The 14,494-nt window shown below is 46.4% G+C and overlaps 1 protein-coding gene across 8 annotated transcripts in view; it reads right to left on the bottom strand.

The window, feature by feature from the left end:
* Positions 1-14,494, bottom strand: part of LOC137546475 (ultra-long-chain fatty acid omega-hydroxylase-like) — a 179,284-nt gene that overhangs the window by 57,980 nt on the left and 106,810 nt on the right. For 3 of the 8 annotated variants that reach the window (XM_068268992.1, XM_068268998.1, XM_068268997.1), the window contains one exon: positions 5,613-5,757. The exons of the other annotated variants lie outside the window; for them this stretch is intronic. In XM_068268992.1, the coding sequence (XP_068125093.1) occupies positions 5,613-5,757 (145 nt within the window). The remainder of the gene's footprint in view (positions 1-5,612; positions 5,758-14,494) is intronic. 8 annotated transcript variants of the gene reach the window in all.

The following is a 14,494-nucleotide window of genomic DNA, read 5'->3' as shown; positions in this document are numbered from 1 at the left end:
CATTCTCTATTAAATTTCTCTATTAACCACTTAACGACCGCCTAACGCCGATAGGCAGTGGCAGGTCGTAAGTGGATTTACATGGAGGGTGTCTCCGTGAACAGCCTGCGAGCCTCCGATCGCGGCTCGCAGGTGAAATGTGAACACGCGGGGAACAAATCCCCGGTGTTTATGCCGCACGGTCAGAGGCGGTGCAGGAAGGATTGCTGTCCTGTACCGCCCATGGGAAGGAGGGGAGGGAGGGAAAGAGAGGGAGGCTAGAACCCTCCCGATTTTGCCTAACCCTAACCTCTCCCTGGTGGTGCCTAACCCTAACCCCTCCCTGGTGATTACTATGACCTAAATTCTCCCTACTCTCACACAGAACCCTCCCCAACCCTAACCCTCCCAAGTGGTGCCTAACCCTAAGACTCCCCTGGTGGTGCCTAACCCTAAGACCCTCCAGTTGGTGCCCAACACTAAGACCCCCCACTTGTGTTGCCTAATCCTAACCCCCATTGTACCCCAGAATCAAACATCTCAACTATGAAAGGGCATCCTTTGTAGCAGAATCAAAAACCTTGTAGCCGAAAACCTTGTAGCTGATTAAAAAATATGGGCTACAGTAGGACGCCCTTTTGTAGCCAAAAACCTTGTAGCCGAATAAAGAATATGGGCTGCAAAGGGGTGCCCTTTTGTAGCCAAAAACCTTGTAGCCGAAAAAATATGGCCTACAAAGGGGCGCCCTTTTGTAGCCAAAAAAGTAGCCAAATAAAATATGGGGTACCAAGGGGCACCCGCTTGTAGCCTATATCAAAACTCGGGCGCACTTTTCACCACCTTGTAGCCGATATTTGCCGAAATAACATTGATGTCTATGAGGCGCCCTTTTCATACAGGCAGCTCAGGCGCCCTTTTCAACTAATCCCCAAATATTATCTCAAAGCAGTGTGGTTGGAGAAATGGGCTCAGGTCAAGTGTATATAATTAGCATTTTTTTTCCAAATAAAGAAGCAGAATAACATGGTTAGAGAATTATCATTTCAGATTTACTTATTTCACTCAAAGTTCATGAATGAAGGTACAACAGACAAGCAGTTGGGGACCGGTGTGGGAAATTTGGGCACCGGTGTGGGAAATTTGGGCACCTACAGCTGCTTGGATACTCAGGCACCACATAGACCACAATAATAGTTACAGCTATAGCAGCACCCAGTGGACAATTTGGGTGCCGAAGCGTGCGCTGATTATTAGCCTTCTGCTCCATAGCAACAGAATGCTAGCAATGCATCTGAACAGTATTGGTCCCCGAATTGTCACCCGAGGGATCATTTCTCGATTCCCAATGGGTGGCAATAATCACATGTGTGTACTCAGCTTAACTGTTCCAGGAAGTCAGTCGAACACTGTAAATTCATACCTCCCAACATTTTTAAATTTGAAATCGGGACACTTAGGCCACACCCCCTAGACTCGCCTACCATAAAGATTTTGAAGAATTTTTTTTTTGTTAATATCCCATGTTTTTTTAATTAATATTCCCTCATATACCCTGCCCGTGGGTGGGGAGGAGGGTGAGGGTGCCCGTGGGTGGGGGAACAGTGTGATGGTGCCCGTGGGTGGGGAGGAAGATGAGGTTGCCCATGGTTGGGGAGGAGGGTGCCACTGGAGAGAAAGGCAATGTGCCCCCTGTGCCCCACCTGTTTGCAGAGTACAGTGTGCGCAGCGGAGCGGGCTGTCATCTTACCGTCCATCCACACATACCGGCATCTGGCTCTTCTCTGCTTCCTGTGACGTCACAGGAAGCCGAGTGAAGTCGGATGCTGGTACGCGTGGATGGACGGTAAGATGACATCACGCTCCGCTGCGCACACTGTACTCTGCAAACAGGGGGGGGGGCACATTCCAAAGAAGTAAGGGAGAAATGTGATGCCAGGCATCTTGCTGGCGCCTCGATCATTTTTTTCACTCTCTCTGCCCATTGCCGGCCGGGACACAAGGGACTCATACTGGGATAGCGGGAGAGCCCCCCCAAATTGGGACAGTCCCGCAGGATTCGGGACACTTGGGGGGGGGGGGGGGCATGTAAATTGCAGGAGGGAGGGAAAACAGATGTGGACAGAGTGAACCTCAAATGATAGGAGGGAAAGAGACGGTATAGGAGTGGGTGGCTTAACCCTCTCTCTGCCAAGCACATACTAGGTATGATTTGGCAGGTAAGGGCTTAAACGCCAACAACATACTAGGTACGTTAATTTGCCCCCGGAAGGCAGCGGGGAGGGGGCCGACATCATTCCTCCCATGTGGAGGGAGAGAGGATGATGTCGGCCCCCTCCCCGCAGTGGCACCTATACCTGCTACCTATACTGGGGGTTCCTATACCTACTACCTATACTGGGGAAACTATACCTACTACCTATATTGTGACACCTATACCTGCTACTTATACCTATACTGGGGCACCTATTTCTGAATACTTATACTGGCTGCACCTATATCTGGCAACCTGTACTGCCAGTACCTATACTGCCTGCACCTAATTCTTCTTTGAAAAAAACAAACTGAAAAACATTTTATTTCACTTATTTAACATATTTCACTCAAAAATGTTATTCTATCTTCAGGAAAAAAAACTACATTTTGTTTCAGCGCTCAAGCCCAATTCATTACAGAAAAAAACAATACATAATTTGTTCTATTTCATGTAGGTTTTCTTGAAACAAAATCTTAAGTAAACCTAATGTCTAAAAACCGCTTGGCAGTAGATGTTTGCGTTTAGGACACATCGGCTGTCAGGGAAATGGTTAAAGGAGCAGTGTTAAGGTAGGAGCAGGCCTACCCAGGGCCGGGCCGAGGCATAGGCTGGAGAGGCTCCAGCCTCAGGGCGCAGTGTAGGAGGGGGCGCAGAATTCATTCAGCTGTCATTCCTAATTGTGTTTGAAGCAGAAAGAAATAAGAAAAGGGGATACATGGCAGTGACTGCAAGCCAGATAACTAGATATTAAGGTGTTGGGGAGGTTGTGGGCCCTGTGGCGCCTCTTAGTCTAATAGCAATCAGTGTTTGATGGCTCGGGTGGCAGGGATGGAGGGGCGCACTTTGGTGTCTCAGCCTTGGGTGCTGGAGGACCTTGTCCCGGCTCTGGGCCTACCCCACCACCATTCATATCCGGACCACTACACAATGGCGTCAATTCACCAGAGAGGATTTACTAAGAGAAAAAAGGTAGGTAGTTTATCTCATGAGGTATTTTAACACTCTGGAGTCAATTCACCAGTGTGAGAGGACAGAGAGAAAAGTGTTCGATAGCAGGGGATAATGGAGAGATATGCATGAGGAAAGTGTGAGAAAGCAGAGAGTTAGGTAATCGGTATTAATGATTTACATGGGATACTTTTCCTCTCTGTAAGCTTGAAAGTGAAGCATTGTGGGTAGGAGGCGGAGTTTTACCACTACCTGACCAGAGTATTCCTGCCTTTTACTGCCGGATCATATCATAAATCATATCACGAGTGAGTCTGAACTTCTTCACCACCTCTGTCTCAGTAAAATTATCAAGAACTGTTCTCTCACGAAAAATACGAGGGGCGATTAAACAGACCCTCCTCCTGCGCCTTCGTCTCCTCATAATAGAAGCAAGCTCTAAGGCCTAGTGCACACCAGAGCGGTTCGGCTGCGTTTTGCGATCCGCTTGCGGCTGCGGATACGCTTGGGTAATGTATTTCAATGGGCTGGTGCACACCAGAGCGGGAGGCGTTTTGCAGAAACGCATACTCCCGGGCTGCTGCAGATTTTAGATTGTGGAGGCGTTTCTGCCTCAATGTTAAGTATAGGAAAAACGCAAACCGCTCTGAAAAACGGCACTTCAGAGCGGTTTGCCAGGCGTTTTTTGTTACAGTAGCTGTTTAGTAACAGCTTTACTGTAACAATACATGAAATCTACTACACCAAAAACTCTTCACAAAACCGCAAAATGCTAGCTGAAACGCTACAGAAAAAGAAGAAAAAGCATTTCAAAATCTGCTAGCATTTTGCGGATCTGCTAGCGTTTTTTTGGTGTGCACCAGGCCTAACAGAGTAAGCTCAAAAGGCTCCATCTTCCACAGCAGCAGCTGCTGTGTGAAAACCACGATATCTCCAGGTTCATTCAGGGGATAAAGAGATGAAAAAATAACGAATGGCCACACCCCCTTTCTTCCCTGGTGAATTGTGATTTGGAGAAAAACGAACTACTAACTATCACTTATTTATCTCATACTTATCTCACATTTATCTCTTGCATTTCTCTCGGTCGATATTTTCCCCTATACTTCTGGAGAATTGCTATTTGGAGATATCACAGGAGGTAAATTACCTCCCAAGAGATAAATAGGTTGGTAACCTCTGGTGAATTGACGCCAATGTATGTATGTGGTGGTTATTTAGAATCAATGGAATGTATGGAAAATGTGGCAAGACATCTTAACAAAAAACATATACACACAAACATACATGCACACACATGCAGGCAGCTTCTTATTTTATGATGGCTAAAGTGATATCCACAATCCCATCAGGTGTTTCTTCTCTAGAGAGTCCTTCTAGAGTCAGTATTAGACTATTAACCACTCTCATATGTATGTTATCAAATTGCACAGAAAAGGAATGCATTGTAGTTGGACGGGAATGCAGTTAGTCTTCATTCAGTGTAAAAAATGGAAAAATCAAAGGCTCCAGTTTACAGTTAGTACTGAAAGAAAATTATGGACACCTCTGCACAGAAATAAACTGCCATTTACTCTTCTGCTATATAGCAACACCTAATCCCTGGGGAGTAGTAGTGCTGTATAAAAAAACAAAACAAAAAAAAAACCAAGATGTCCGTTGCTATGATCATTATGCTCGGTACACATGTTGCATTTTTTCGGCCAATTCTGCCGTTTGATCGATTTTTGATTTGTTTATCTGCTCGATTTAACGCTCAATTCTCTTATCTTTTCTTAAAAATTTCCATTCACTACTATGAGAAATCAAGCATTAAAATGATCGGAAGTAATATCGGACATGACTGAAATTATCAATCGAACGCATCTATCGAATGAAAAAATGTAACGTGTGTACATAGCATTAGGCCTCCAGACCTTAGCATGGTCAGGTGTGAGCTGCCGAGGGCAAAGATGAGTATTTATGACAGCTGTACTTTATAAGCACACAACCTTTGAAGCAATAAAAATGAATGAGCAAATAAGCAAAAGCTGAGAACTGAAAGGACAAATTTATATTGCATAGCCAGAAATAAAAGATATGTCGCCATGTAGGATGTTCTGTTTGCCCCCTTCTGTAGCGATCATATTTGTCAGTTACAGGGAAATGGCATTTTGCATAAAGATGATATTTTGCGTTGCACATAACACTAACACAAAAGAGGCAAGCCTGTGTATGACATGACATTTGAATGCACCAGAGTTAAATCCGGCAGGTCATCCAATGCAAGACAAACTCATCTGATTGCAGAAATTGATGCGATACATCTAAAGCAAAGGATATGTTTTATTTATATACAGTATGTCTAATATCTGCTGCAAACAGTAAAAGAGGAAGCACATAAACGCTAACAGGTGGCAGTGAAACAGAACATGAAATATGAGTAGACTACCTGAAACCTGTAGGAGTGGTTTAATGCTAGTTGGATGGAAAAGCCTGACGATAGGATAAAACAGACTAAACCACCAGGAGCAGGCATAGACGTATTTCTTCACCAGTTCATTCGCCATCATTAAGCCTTCTTCTGTATTCCTTATCTAGGGCGATGGGAACTTACAGTCAGACAACAACCTTGAATGAGCTCTGCAGATCCAAGACACTTGACCTAGGCTTTATACCAGTGGAAGTCAAACCGGAACCATCAACTGTAGTATTAGTGAACGCTGCTCTTCAGTAATTACAGTTGTGACCTAGTCACTCAGAATGCCAATGCCGTAACTGTTAAAGGACAACTAAAGTAAGAGGGATGTGGAGGCTGCCATATTTATTTCCTTTTAAACAATACCAGTTGCCTGGCAGCCCTGCTGATCTATTTGTCTGCAGTAGTGTCTTAACCACACCAGAAATAAACATGCAGCTAATCTTGTCAGTTATGACATTATTGTCAGAAACATCTGATCTGCATGCTTGTTCAGGGTCTATGGATAAATGTATTAGAGGCAGAGGATCCGCAGGACTGCCAGGCAACTGGTATTGCTGTAAAGGAAATAAATATGGCAGCCTCCATATCCCTCCTGAACCTAATGGAAAACATGAGATATTTACCTGTGAAGAGGGAAGGCTCTGGGATCCTACAGAGGCTTAATGTGTTCACCTGGAGACCCCCAAAACATAACCAATAAGAGTATGTCAGATACGTCCAAGCATGGCCGTAATGCCCCTGTGTGAGTATGGCTCCGCCTGTGCAGTAAACTGTAGCCGCTTGTCTATGAGTTGCTCCGGGCACAGGCATACTTGCATGAGTGCAGCACGGCCGTGTTGTGGACAGCAAGGAGCGGAGATGCAAACTTCAAGAGAGCCCTGGGCAGCGCTTGTGTGGAGGAGGACACTTGATGCCTCTGGACTGGAGTATCTTTTTTTTTTTTTTTTTTAATTAGATTCATCTTGGATACCTAAAGTATCAATCCAAAGTATATTCACTCCCAGATCTGTAAGGATTGTACAATCAAAATTATACCATTGATGGGCACACTCATACCGTGCGTCGGCAAAGTGGCAGCTGCAGGACCAGCGACGCAGTACTGCGTCGCCAGCTGCAGGCTGATTAATTAGGAAGCAGCCGCTCGCGCGAGCGGCTGCTTCCTGTCAAATCACGGCGGGGGGCTCCGTGAATAGCCTGCGGGCCGCCGATGGCGGCTCGCAGGCTAGATGTAAACACAAGCGGAAATAATCCGCTTTGTTTACATTTGTACGGCGCTGCTGCGCAGCAGCGCCGTAAGGCAGATCGGCGATCCCCGGCCAATCAGCGGCCGGGGATCGCCGCCATGTGACAGACCACATCCTGTCACTGGCTGCACAGGACGGATAGCGTCCTGTGCAGCCCGGAACACCAGGGTGAGGCAGCAGGTAGGAGAGGGAGGGGGAATTTCGCCGCGGAGGGGGGCTTTGAGGTGCCCCCCCCCCCGCCACCCACAGCAGGCAGGAGAGATCAGACCCCCCCAGCACATCATCCCCATAGGGGGGAAAAAAGGGGGGCAATCTGATCTCCCTGCCTGCACCCTGATCTGTGCTGGGGGCTGCAGAGCCCACCCAGCACAGATCAATCAAACCAGCGCTGGTCCTTAAGGGGGGGTAAAGGGTGGGTCCTCAAGTGGTTAAGAGATGAGCTTCAATTCCAACTTTCCTTGTAATGGTCTACTGAATTGAAATGGAGTTAATCAAGACAGGTTACTGCTGACAAGCTGGCAGCTGGTTAATTAACCAGCAGCTACTTGACTTAATTGGCTCAACATAAAACTTGCTTTAAGGCCTCTTTCACAGTGGGACGTTAAAGTCGTACGTTATAAAAATTTATAACGCAGACTAACGCACAGCAATACAAAGTCTGTACGACATTCTCAGTGCCCACGTTGCGTTGTGTGTAACGTGTAGCAATATTTAGAAAGTGCTGCATGCTGTGCGTTTAGCAATACATTTGCTGCGTTATGTGTGTTGCACATGCTCAGTAATGTTTGTTAAATGTAACGCAGGCGCCGTTTTCGTTCCATCAGTATGCATCGAAAACGGCACACCAAGAGACAACACAGTGCAAAATAACGTCCAATTTCATAACCTACATGCGCTGCGTTAGAGGCACGTTGTAAGACTTTAACGTCGCATCAAACGCAACGTCCCACTGTGAAAGAGGCCTCAAAATGGATTCAAAGCTTATCTGTAGTAGCTGTCTATGTCAGTACCTGCTGCTTAATATTTCCATGATAACTGCGGAGTCAATGAAAATATGCTATAACAGTTAACATAAATATTACACTGAGCAAATAATTTTTTTATGCTTAAAACAATTCTTAAGTGAAAATAAACTGAGATAAAATGGCCAAATAAATAGGTAAACAAATGGGCTAAAAATAATAAACCACACTTTCCTGAAATGCCATTATTTTGTATTTAAAGAGAATCTGTATTGTTAAAATCGCACAAAAGTAAACATACCAGTGCGTTAGGGGACATCTCCTATTACCCTCTGTCACAATTTCGCCGGTCCCTGCCGCATTAAAAGTGGTTAAAAACAGTTTTAAAAAGTTTGTTTGTAAACAAACAAAATGGCCACCAAAACAGGAAGTAGGTTGATGTACAGTATGTCCACACATAGAAAATACATCCATACACAAGCAGGCTGAATACAGCCTTCCTTTTGAATCTCAAGAGATCATTTGTGTGTTTCTTCCCCCTGTTCTCATGCACTTAAGTTTCAGGCTGCTCTTTTCTTCCTGCAGAGTGCAGACAGCTTTGCCTTTGTCTGTAATTCCTCAGTATGTGAAAGCCCAGCCAGCTCAGAGGACGATTTATCCAGCTGATTAGAGCAGCTTCTCTCTTCTCTCTTATCTAAATAACACACAGGCAGTGTGCATAGAGGGGCCAGAAAGGGTGAGTTCATAGCAGAACCACAACACTGAAGAACTTGGCAGCCTTCCAGACACAGGCTGACAAGTCTGACAGGGGAAAGATACATTGATTTATTACAGAGACTGTGATAGTACAAAGTGCTGCAGTAAGCCAGAACACATTAGAATAGCTTTTGGAACTTATAGGATGATAAAAAACAGGATGCAATTTTTGTTACGGAGTCTCTTTAAGGCCTCTTTCACAGTGTGACGTTAAAGTCGCACGTTATAAAATGTTTCAACGCAGACTAACACTCAGCAATACTAAGTCTGTGCAACATTCACAGTGCACACGTTACGTTTGTGTGTAACGTATTAGAAAGTGCTGCATGCTGTGCGTTATACACGTTATTAGCTGCGTTGGACTGTTTGTACATGCTCAGTAATGACTTGCAAGCATACTTTTCATTGCCTGTATGCTCTACTGTATGCGACGATAACAAGGCATTAAGTTGCGCTGCGACTTTTTTGGAGCGTTGCGTTGTAATTTGCGCTGCGACTTTAAGGTTGCATCAAAACACAACGTCTTACTGTGAAAGAGGCCTAAAGGTAAAAATCTAAGATTAAAGTTTAATCTGTCTCAGATGCATGGTTACCATACCTGATGACAGTTTTTTTTTAGGTTACTCAGCTCCTATAGAGAGAAATCTTGAACTTTTGAGGTTTCTGCCAATTGTTAGCACTCAGATGTATTTTTCTCAGCCACACAAGAGTTTTACAACCTCTACTGAGTTGTAAGTGAGAGTTAAATACAATCCAACTGCAGAATCTGTGTAACTTAGAGACCGGTTTTGTATCTCTCTGAAATATAAGAATCTATTTTTTTTTCGCCAAGTACAAACAGGAGGGTTCACCAAGAATTGGTTTTAGTTCATACAGGTTCTGGAAGGATGAAGCATAATGTCCAAAAGCCAAGAGCCGAGACTGGAATACTACACATTCCTAAATATACATATAGGAGATAGAGACAAGAGAATTATCTGGTGTAAGCAGAGTCAAATTGCGCTCTAGGCTGAAGCTTTGGACCCTCTCTGCTATTGTATCCAGCTAGCTTAAATTCATATGGCATGCCAAACATATTAGATGGCATTAAAATGCCCATGTTTATCTCCCATCACCCTTATACCACCCACTGCAAGAGTCTATTGCGTATAAGGTGATAAAATTATTTTAAAGGAAAGAAGAGTTACAGATTTAAAGAAATCCTGCCATGGCTAAAGTGCTGAACTCTAAAACCTGTAGTCAGGTGAGTTGTTCTGACTCCACTTCAACAGCACTGGCTGCATGTTTGTTGAATATGTGAAACTACTAAAGCCAAAAGCAAAATTAAACAAAGTATTTTTTTCCAAAGAGGAAATATTAGTCTCAGTTTCCTTACTCTCCTCATCTCAAGTTTGCTTTTACAATGCAGTAGAGAGCAAGAATTCTGTACTTTTACTAAACTAAGTCACATCACAAGTCTGATTTACTAAACCTCAGAAAGTGCAGTCCTCCTCTCCACTGCCTGTGTATGCTGCCATTGTACTTAGGGCAGCATGAGACCGCAGTGATATGTACAGTCCTCCTCTCCACTGCCTGTGTCTGCTGCTATTGTACTGTACATTTATTTTATAGACTTATTGTAATGATCCGCTCAGCTGTCTGCACAGGCAGACAGCTGTTTAACCATTCTTTAAGTCTGAGGGCTGCAGGTCTCTGGTAAAGAGACCTGTCTTTACTTTGCAAGTTTCAGACTTGCTCTGCCACTGAGGAATTTGCATACACTTGTCATGCAAATTGCCTAGCTGCCTCCTTTGAAGGCTTGCAGTATAAATACCATGTTCTTCCAGGATCCTTTGCTGGTCATGATGGTTTGTTACTGCTAAACACTCTTGGAGTGTCAGCCTTGCTATCCCTTCTAGTGCAGTCAGGTTGTATGATCTGTATTGCCTTTTTCTGTCTCTCTGTCTCGATTGTCTTGTCGCCAGCGGTGGTCGACAGAAGATCGTTCTGTCTGTTTGGGAGTGTAGGCCAGAGCTGCGGTTGCTACTGGCTGCTCCATCTGTCTGGATTGCATTCGCCCTAGTGGTAGTGGCAGTGCTTCCTTCTGTATTCTGCCTTAGGGGTGCTAACCAGAGCAGCGGTTGCTACTTGTAGCCCCATCTGTCTTTCTGTCTTGTCTGGTACGAACGCTTGCTGTAGGCTCGGTGAGGTATCCGTTTAGCAAGCGTTCGCGTTCTCTATTTCGTGTTTGTGTACTTTGGTTAGTTAGGGTGGCACGCTTATCACTGGGCACCTAACGCGCGGTGATCGTGCTTAAACGCGTTCGCTGTTGCGAATGAGTGCGGTGTTCGCATTTAGCTAGCGTTTGTTATTTTCCTTGATGTTCTTGCTTGCTGTGCCTTTTGCTACTCTCGTGCTCTGTCCTGCTCAGTCTTGTGTCTGTTGGCAATCGCCAGTCTGGCGATTGCATTCATACTTTGTTTCTGCTGATGAGTGTTCACCGTCGCTGGGTGGCGACTAGATTGGTGGACACACATTCATTCTGTCACTGTGCTCTTTCTTTATACTTGTGCTCTGTCTAGTTCAGTCTTGTGTCTCTATTGGCAATCGCTACACTTGCGATTGCGTTCCCACTTCATTTCTGTTGTTGTGCGTTCACTGTTGCTGGGTGGCGACTAGATTGGTGGACACACATACATTCTATCTCTGCGCTTATTCAGTCTTGTTTCCCTGTTGGCAATCATTATCTCTTGCGATTGCGTTCTCACTTGGTTTCTGCTATTGTGTGTTCGCCGTCGCTGGGTGGCGACTAGATTGGTGGACATACATACATTCCTTCTCTGTGCTTATGCAGTCTTGTGTCGCTGTTAGCAATCGCCATCTCTTGCGATTGCTTTCCCACTTGGTCTTCACTGTTGTGTGTTCATCATCGCTGGGTAGCGACTAGATTGGTGGACACACATACATCCTGTCTCTGTGCTCTCTCTCTTTAAAGAGAATCTGTATTGTTAAAATCGCTCAAAAGTAGGGATGGGACTTCGAATCCGGCGAATCCACGAATCCATCGAATCTTAGGAAAGATTCGAGACTCGTGGATTCAAATCCCCATGCCATTTGCGCGCATTCGAATCCGACGAATCCGCGCAACCCGCCGCATCATTTTGTCGCACGCGTCGCTTTGTATACATTACCTGCGCCGCTTGTGACGTCATCGCGACCACCTCCGACCTCGCGTTCCATCCGCGCGTCGCTCCCGCTCGTCGCGTGATGACGTTGACGCTGCCCCTTGAAGACGTCGCTCTCGCGGAGAAGACCCGGCGCGGACGTCGCAAGAGCTGAAGGCGTGGACGGACGGGCGAAAGAAGAAGCTACAGGTCAGGTACAGTATGTCGGGGGGGGGGTTGCCCAGGAGCCCTAGAAGACCTAGAAGACCTTGCTTGGTGGATGATGGCGGTGGGGGCGGGTGGGGTCGGGTGCGGGCCTACGTGAGGTCGGGCGGCCTACTTTTGTGGGGGAGGGGACCTATGCCTGCCTGGCTACCTACACTGGGGGGGACCTATGCCTGGCTACCTATACTGGGGGGGACCTATGCCTCAGGCTACCTACACTGGGGGGACCTATGCCTTGCTACCTACACTGGGGGGACCTATGCCTGGCTACCTACACTGGGGGGGACCTATGCCTGGCTACCTATACTGGGGGGACCTATGCCTGGCTACCTATACTGGGGGGGGGGGGCTATGCCTGGCTACCTATACTGAGGGGACCTATGCCTGGCTACCTATACTGGGGGGACCTATGCCTGGCTACCTATACTGGGGGGACCTATGCCTGGCTACCTATACTGGGGGGACCTATGCCTGGCTACCTATACTGGGGGGACCTATGCCTGGCTACCTATACTGGGGGATCTATTCCTGGCTACCTATACTGGGGGGATCTATTCCTGGCTACCTATACTGGGGGGACCTATGCCTGGCTACCTATACTGGGGTTGACCTATGCCTGGCTACCTACACTGGGGGGGACCTATGCCTGGCTACCTATACTGGGGGCACCTATGCCTGGCTATCTACACTGGGGGCACCTTTACCAGAAGCTACCTATACTGTCATTTTGATTATCATGTGCTTGTTCTTTGAGAAAAGGTTTGGTTGAACTCATATGAGCCTTTCCTACCCTTCTCCCTTTATGAATGCCTGAAGTCCAAGCCCCACACAAGCCAGATACTCGCTGTTGCCTGAGCCTCACACAAGCTGCCGCCTGAGCCTCACACAAGCTGCCGCCAAAGACAGAGACCACCACAGACATCTTGCTACAGTAAGAAAAGTACTATACTCGCATTCTGTTTGTCTTTGAGGGGCACAATGTACTGTACCTGACTACCTATGCCTGGCTACGCTAGCTAAACTGTGGGCACCTGAACCATAAGCTACCTATACTGGGGGCACCTATGCCTGGCTATCTATACTGAGGGCAATTATGCCTGGCTACCTATACTAGGGGCACCTATGCCTGGCTACCTGTACTGGGGGGGACCTATGCCTGGCTACCTGTACTGTGGGCACCTATGCCTGGCTACCTGTACTGGGGGCACCTATGCCTGGCTACCTGTACTGGGGGCACCTATGCCTGGCTACCTGTACTGGGGGCACCTATGCCTGGCTACCTGTACTGGGGGCACCTATGCCTGGCTATCTGTACTGGGGGCACCTATGCCTGGCTACCTGTACTGGGGGCACCTATGCCTGGCTATCTGTACTGGGGGCACCTATGCCTGGCTATTTATACTAGGGGCAACTATACCACGGATCGCACAATTCTTATGTGCAGGATTCGTTAGATTCGGGATTCGAAAGGTTCGAGATATTCGAGAACCTTTTCAGATTCGGATTCGGATTCGGATTCGAAAAAATTGTGGATTCGTCCCATCCCTACTCAAAAGTAAACATACCAGTGCGTTAGGGGACATCTCCTATTACCCTCTGTCACATTTTCGCCGCTCCTCGCCGCATTAAAAGTGGTTAAAAACAGTTTTTAAAAGTTTGTTTGTAAACAAACAAAATGGCCACCAAAACAGGAAGTAGGTTGATGTACAGTATGTCCACACATAGAAAATACATCCATACACAAGCAGGCTGTATACAGCATTCCTTTTGAATCTCAAGAGATCATTTGTGTGTTTCTTTCCCCCTGCATCTATCTTCCACTGAAGTGTTAGGCTGTTTCTTCCTGCAGATTGCAGACAGCTGTGCCTGTATGTAATTCTTCAGTATGTGAAAGCCCAGCCAGCTCAGAGGACGATTTATCCAGCTTGTAAAAGATAAGAGAGAGAAGAGAGAAGCTGCTCTAATCCTAAATAACACACAGGCAGTGTGCATAAAGGGGAGTTCATAGCAGAACCACAACACTGAAGAACTTGGCAGCCTTCCAGACACAGGCCGACAAGTCTGACAGGGGAAAGATACATTGATTTATTACAGAGACTGTGTTAGTAGAAAGTGCTGCAGTTAGCCAGAACACATTAGAATAGATTTTGGAACTTGTAGGATGATAAAAAACAGGATGCAATTTTTGTTACGGAGTCTCTTTAAAGAGAACCCAAGGTGTGTTTAAAGAATGTTTTCTGCATACAGAGGCTGGATCTGCCTATACAGCCAAGCCTCTGTTGCTATCCCAAACCCCACTAAGGTCCCCCTGCACTCTGCAATCCCTCATAAATCACAGCCATGCTGTGAGGCTGTGTTTACATCTGTAGTGTCAGTCTCAGCTGCTCCCCCGCCTCCTGCATAGCTCCGGTCCCTGCCCCCGTCCCTTCCCTCCAATCAGCAGGGAGGGAAGGGATGCAGGCGGGGACTGGAGTTCTGCAGGAGGCGGAGAGAGCAGCAGACTGACACTATAGAGATAAACA

Source organism: Hyperolius riggenbachi, chromosome 2, assembly GCF_040937935.1.
Source record: "Hyperolius riggenbachi isolate aHypRig1 chromosome 2, aHypRig1.pri, whole genome shotgun sequence".
Classification (NCBI taxonomy): Eukaryota; Metazoa; Chordata; class Amphibia; order Anura; family Hyperoliidae; genus Hyperolius; species Hyperolius riggenbachi.
This window is presented reverse-complemented; position numbering and strand designations above follow the sequence as displayed.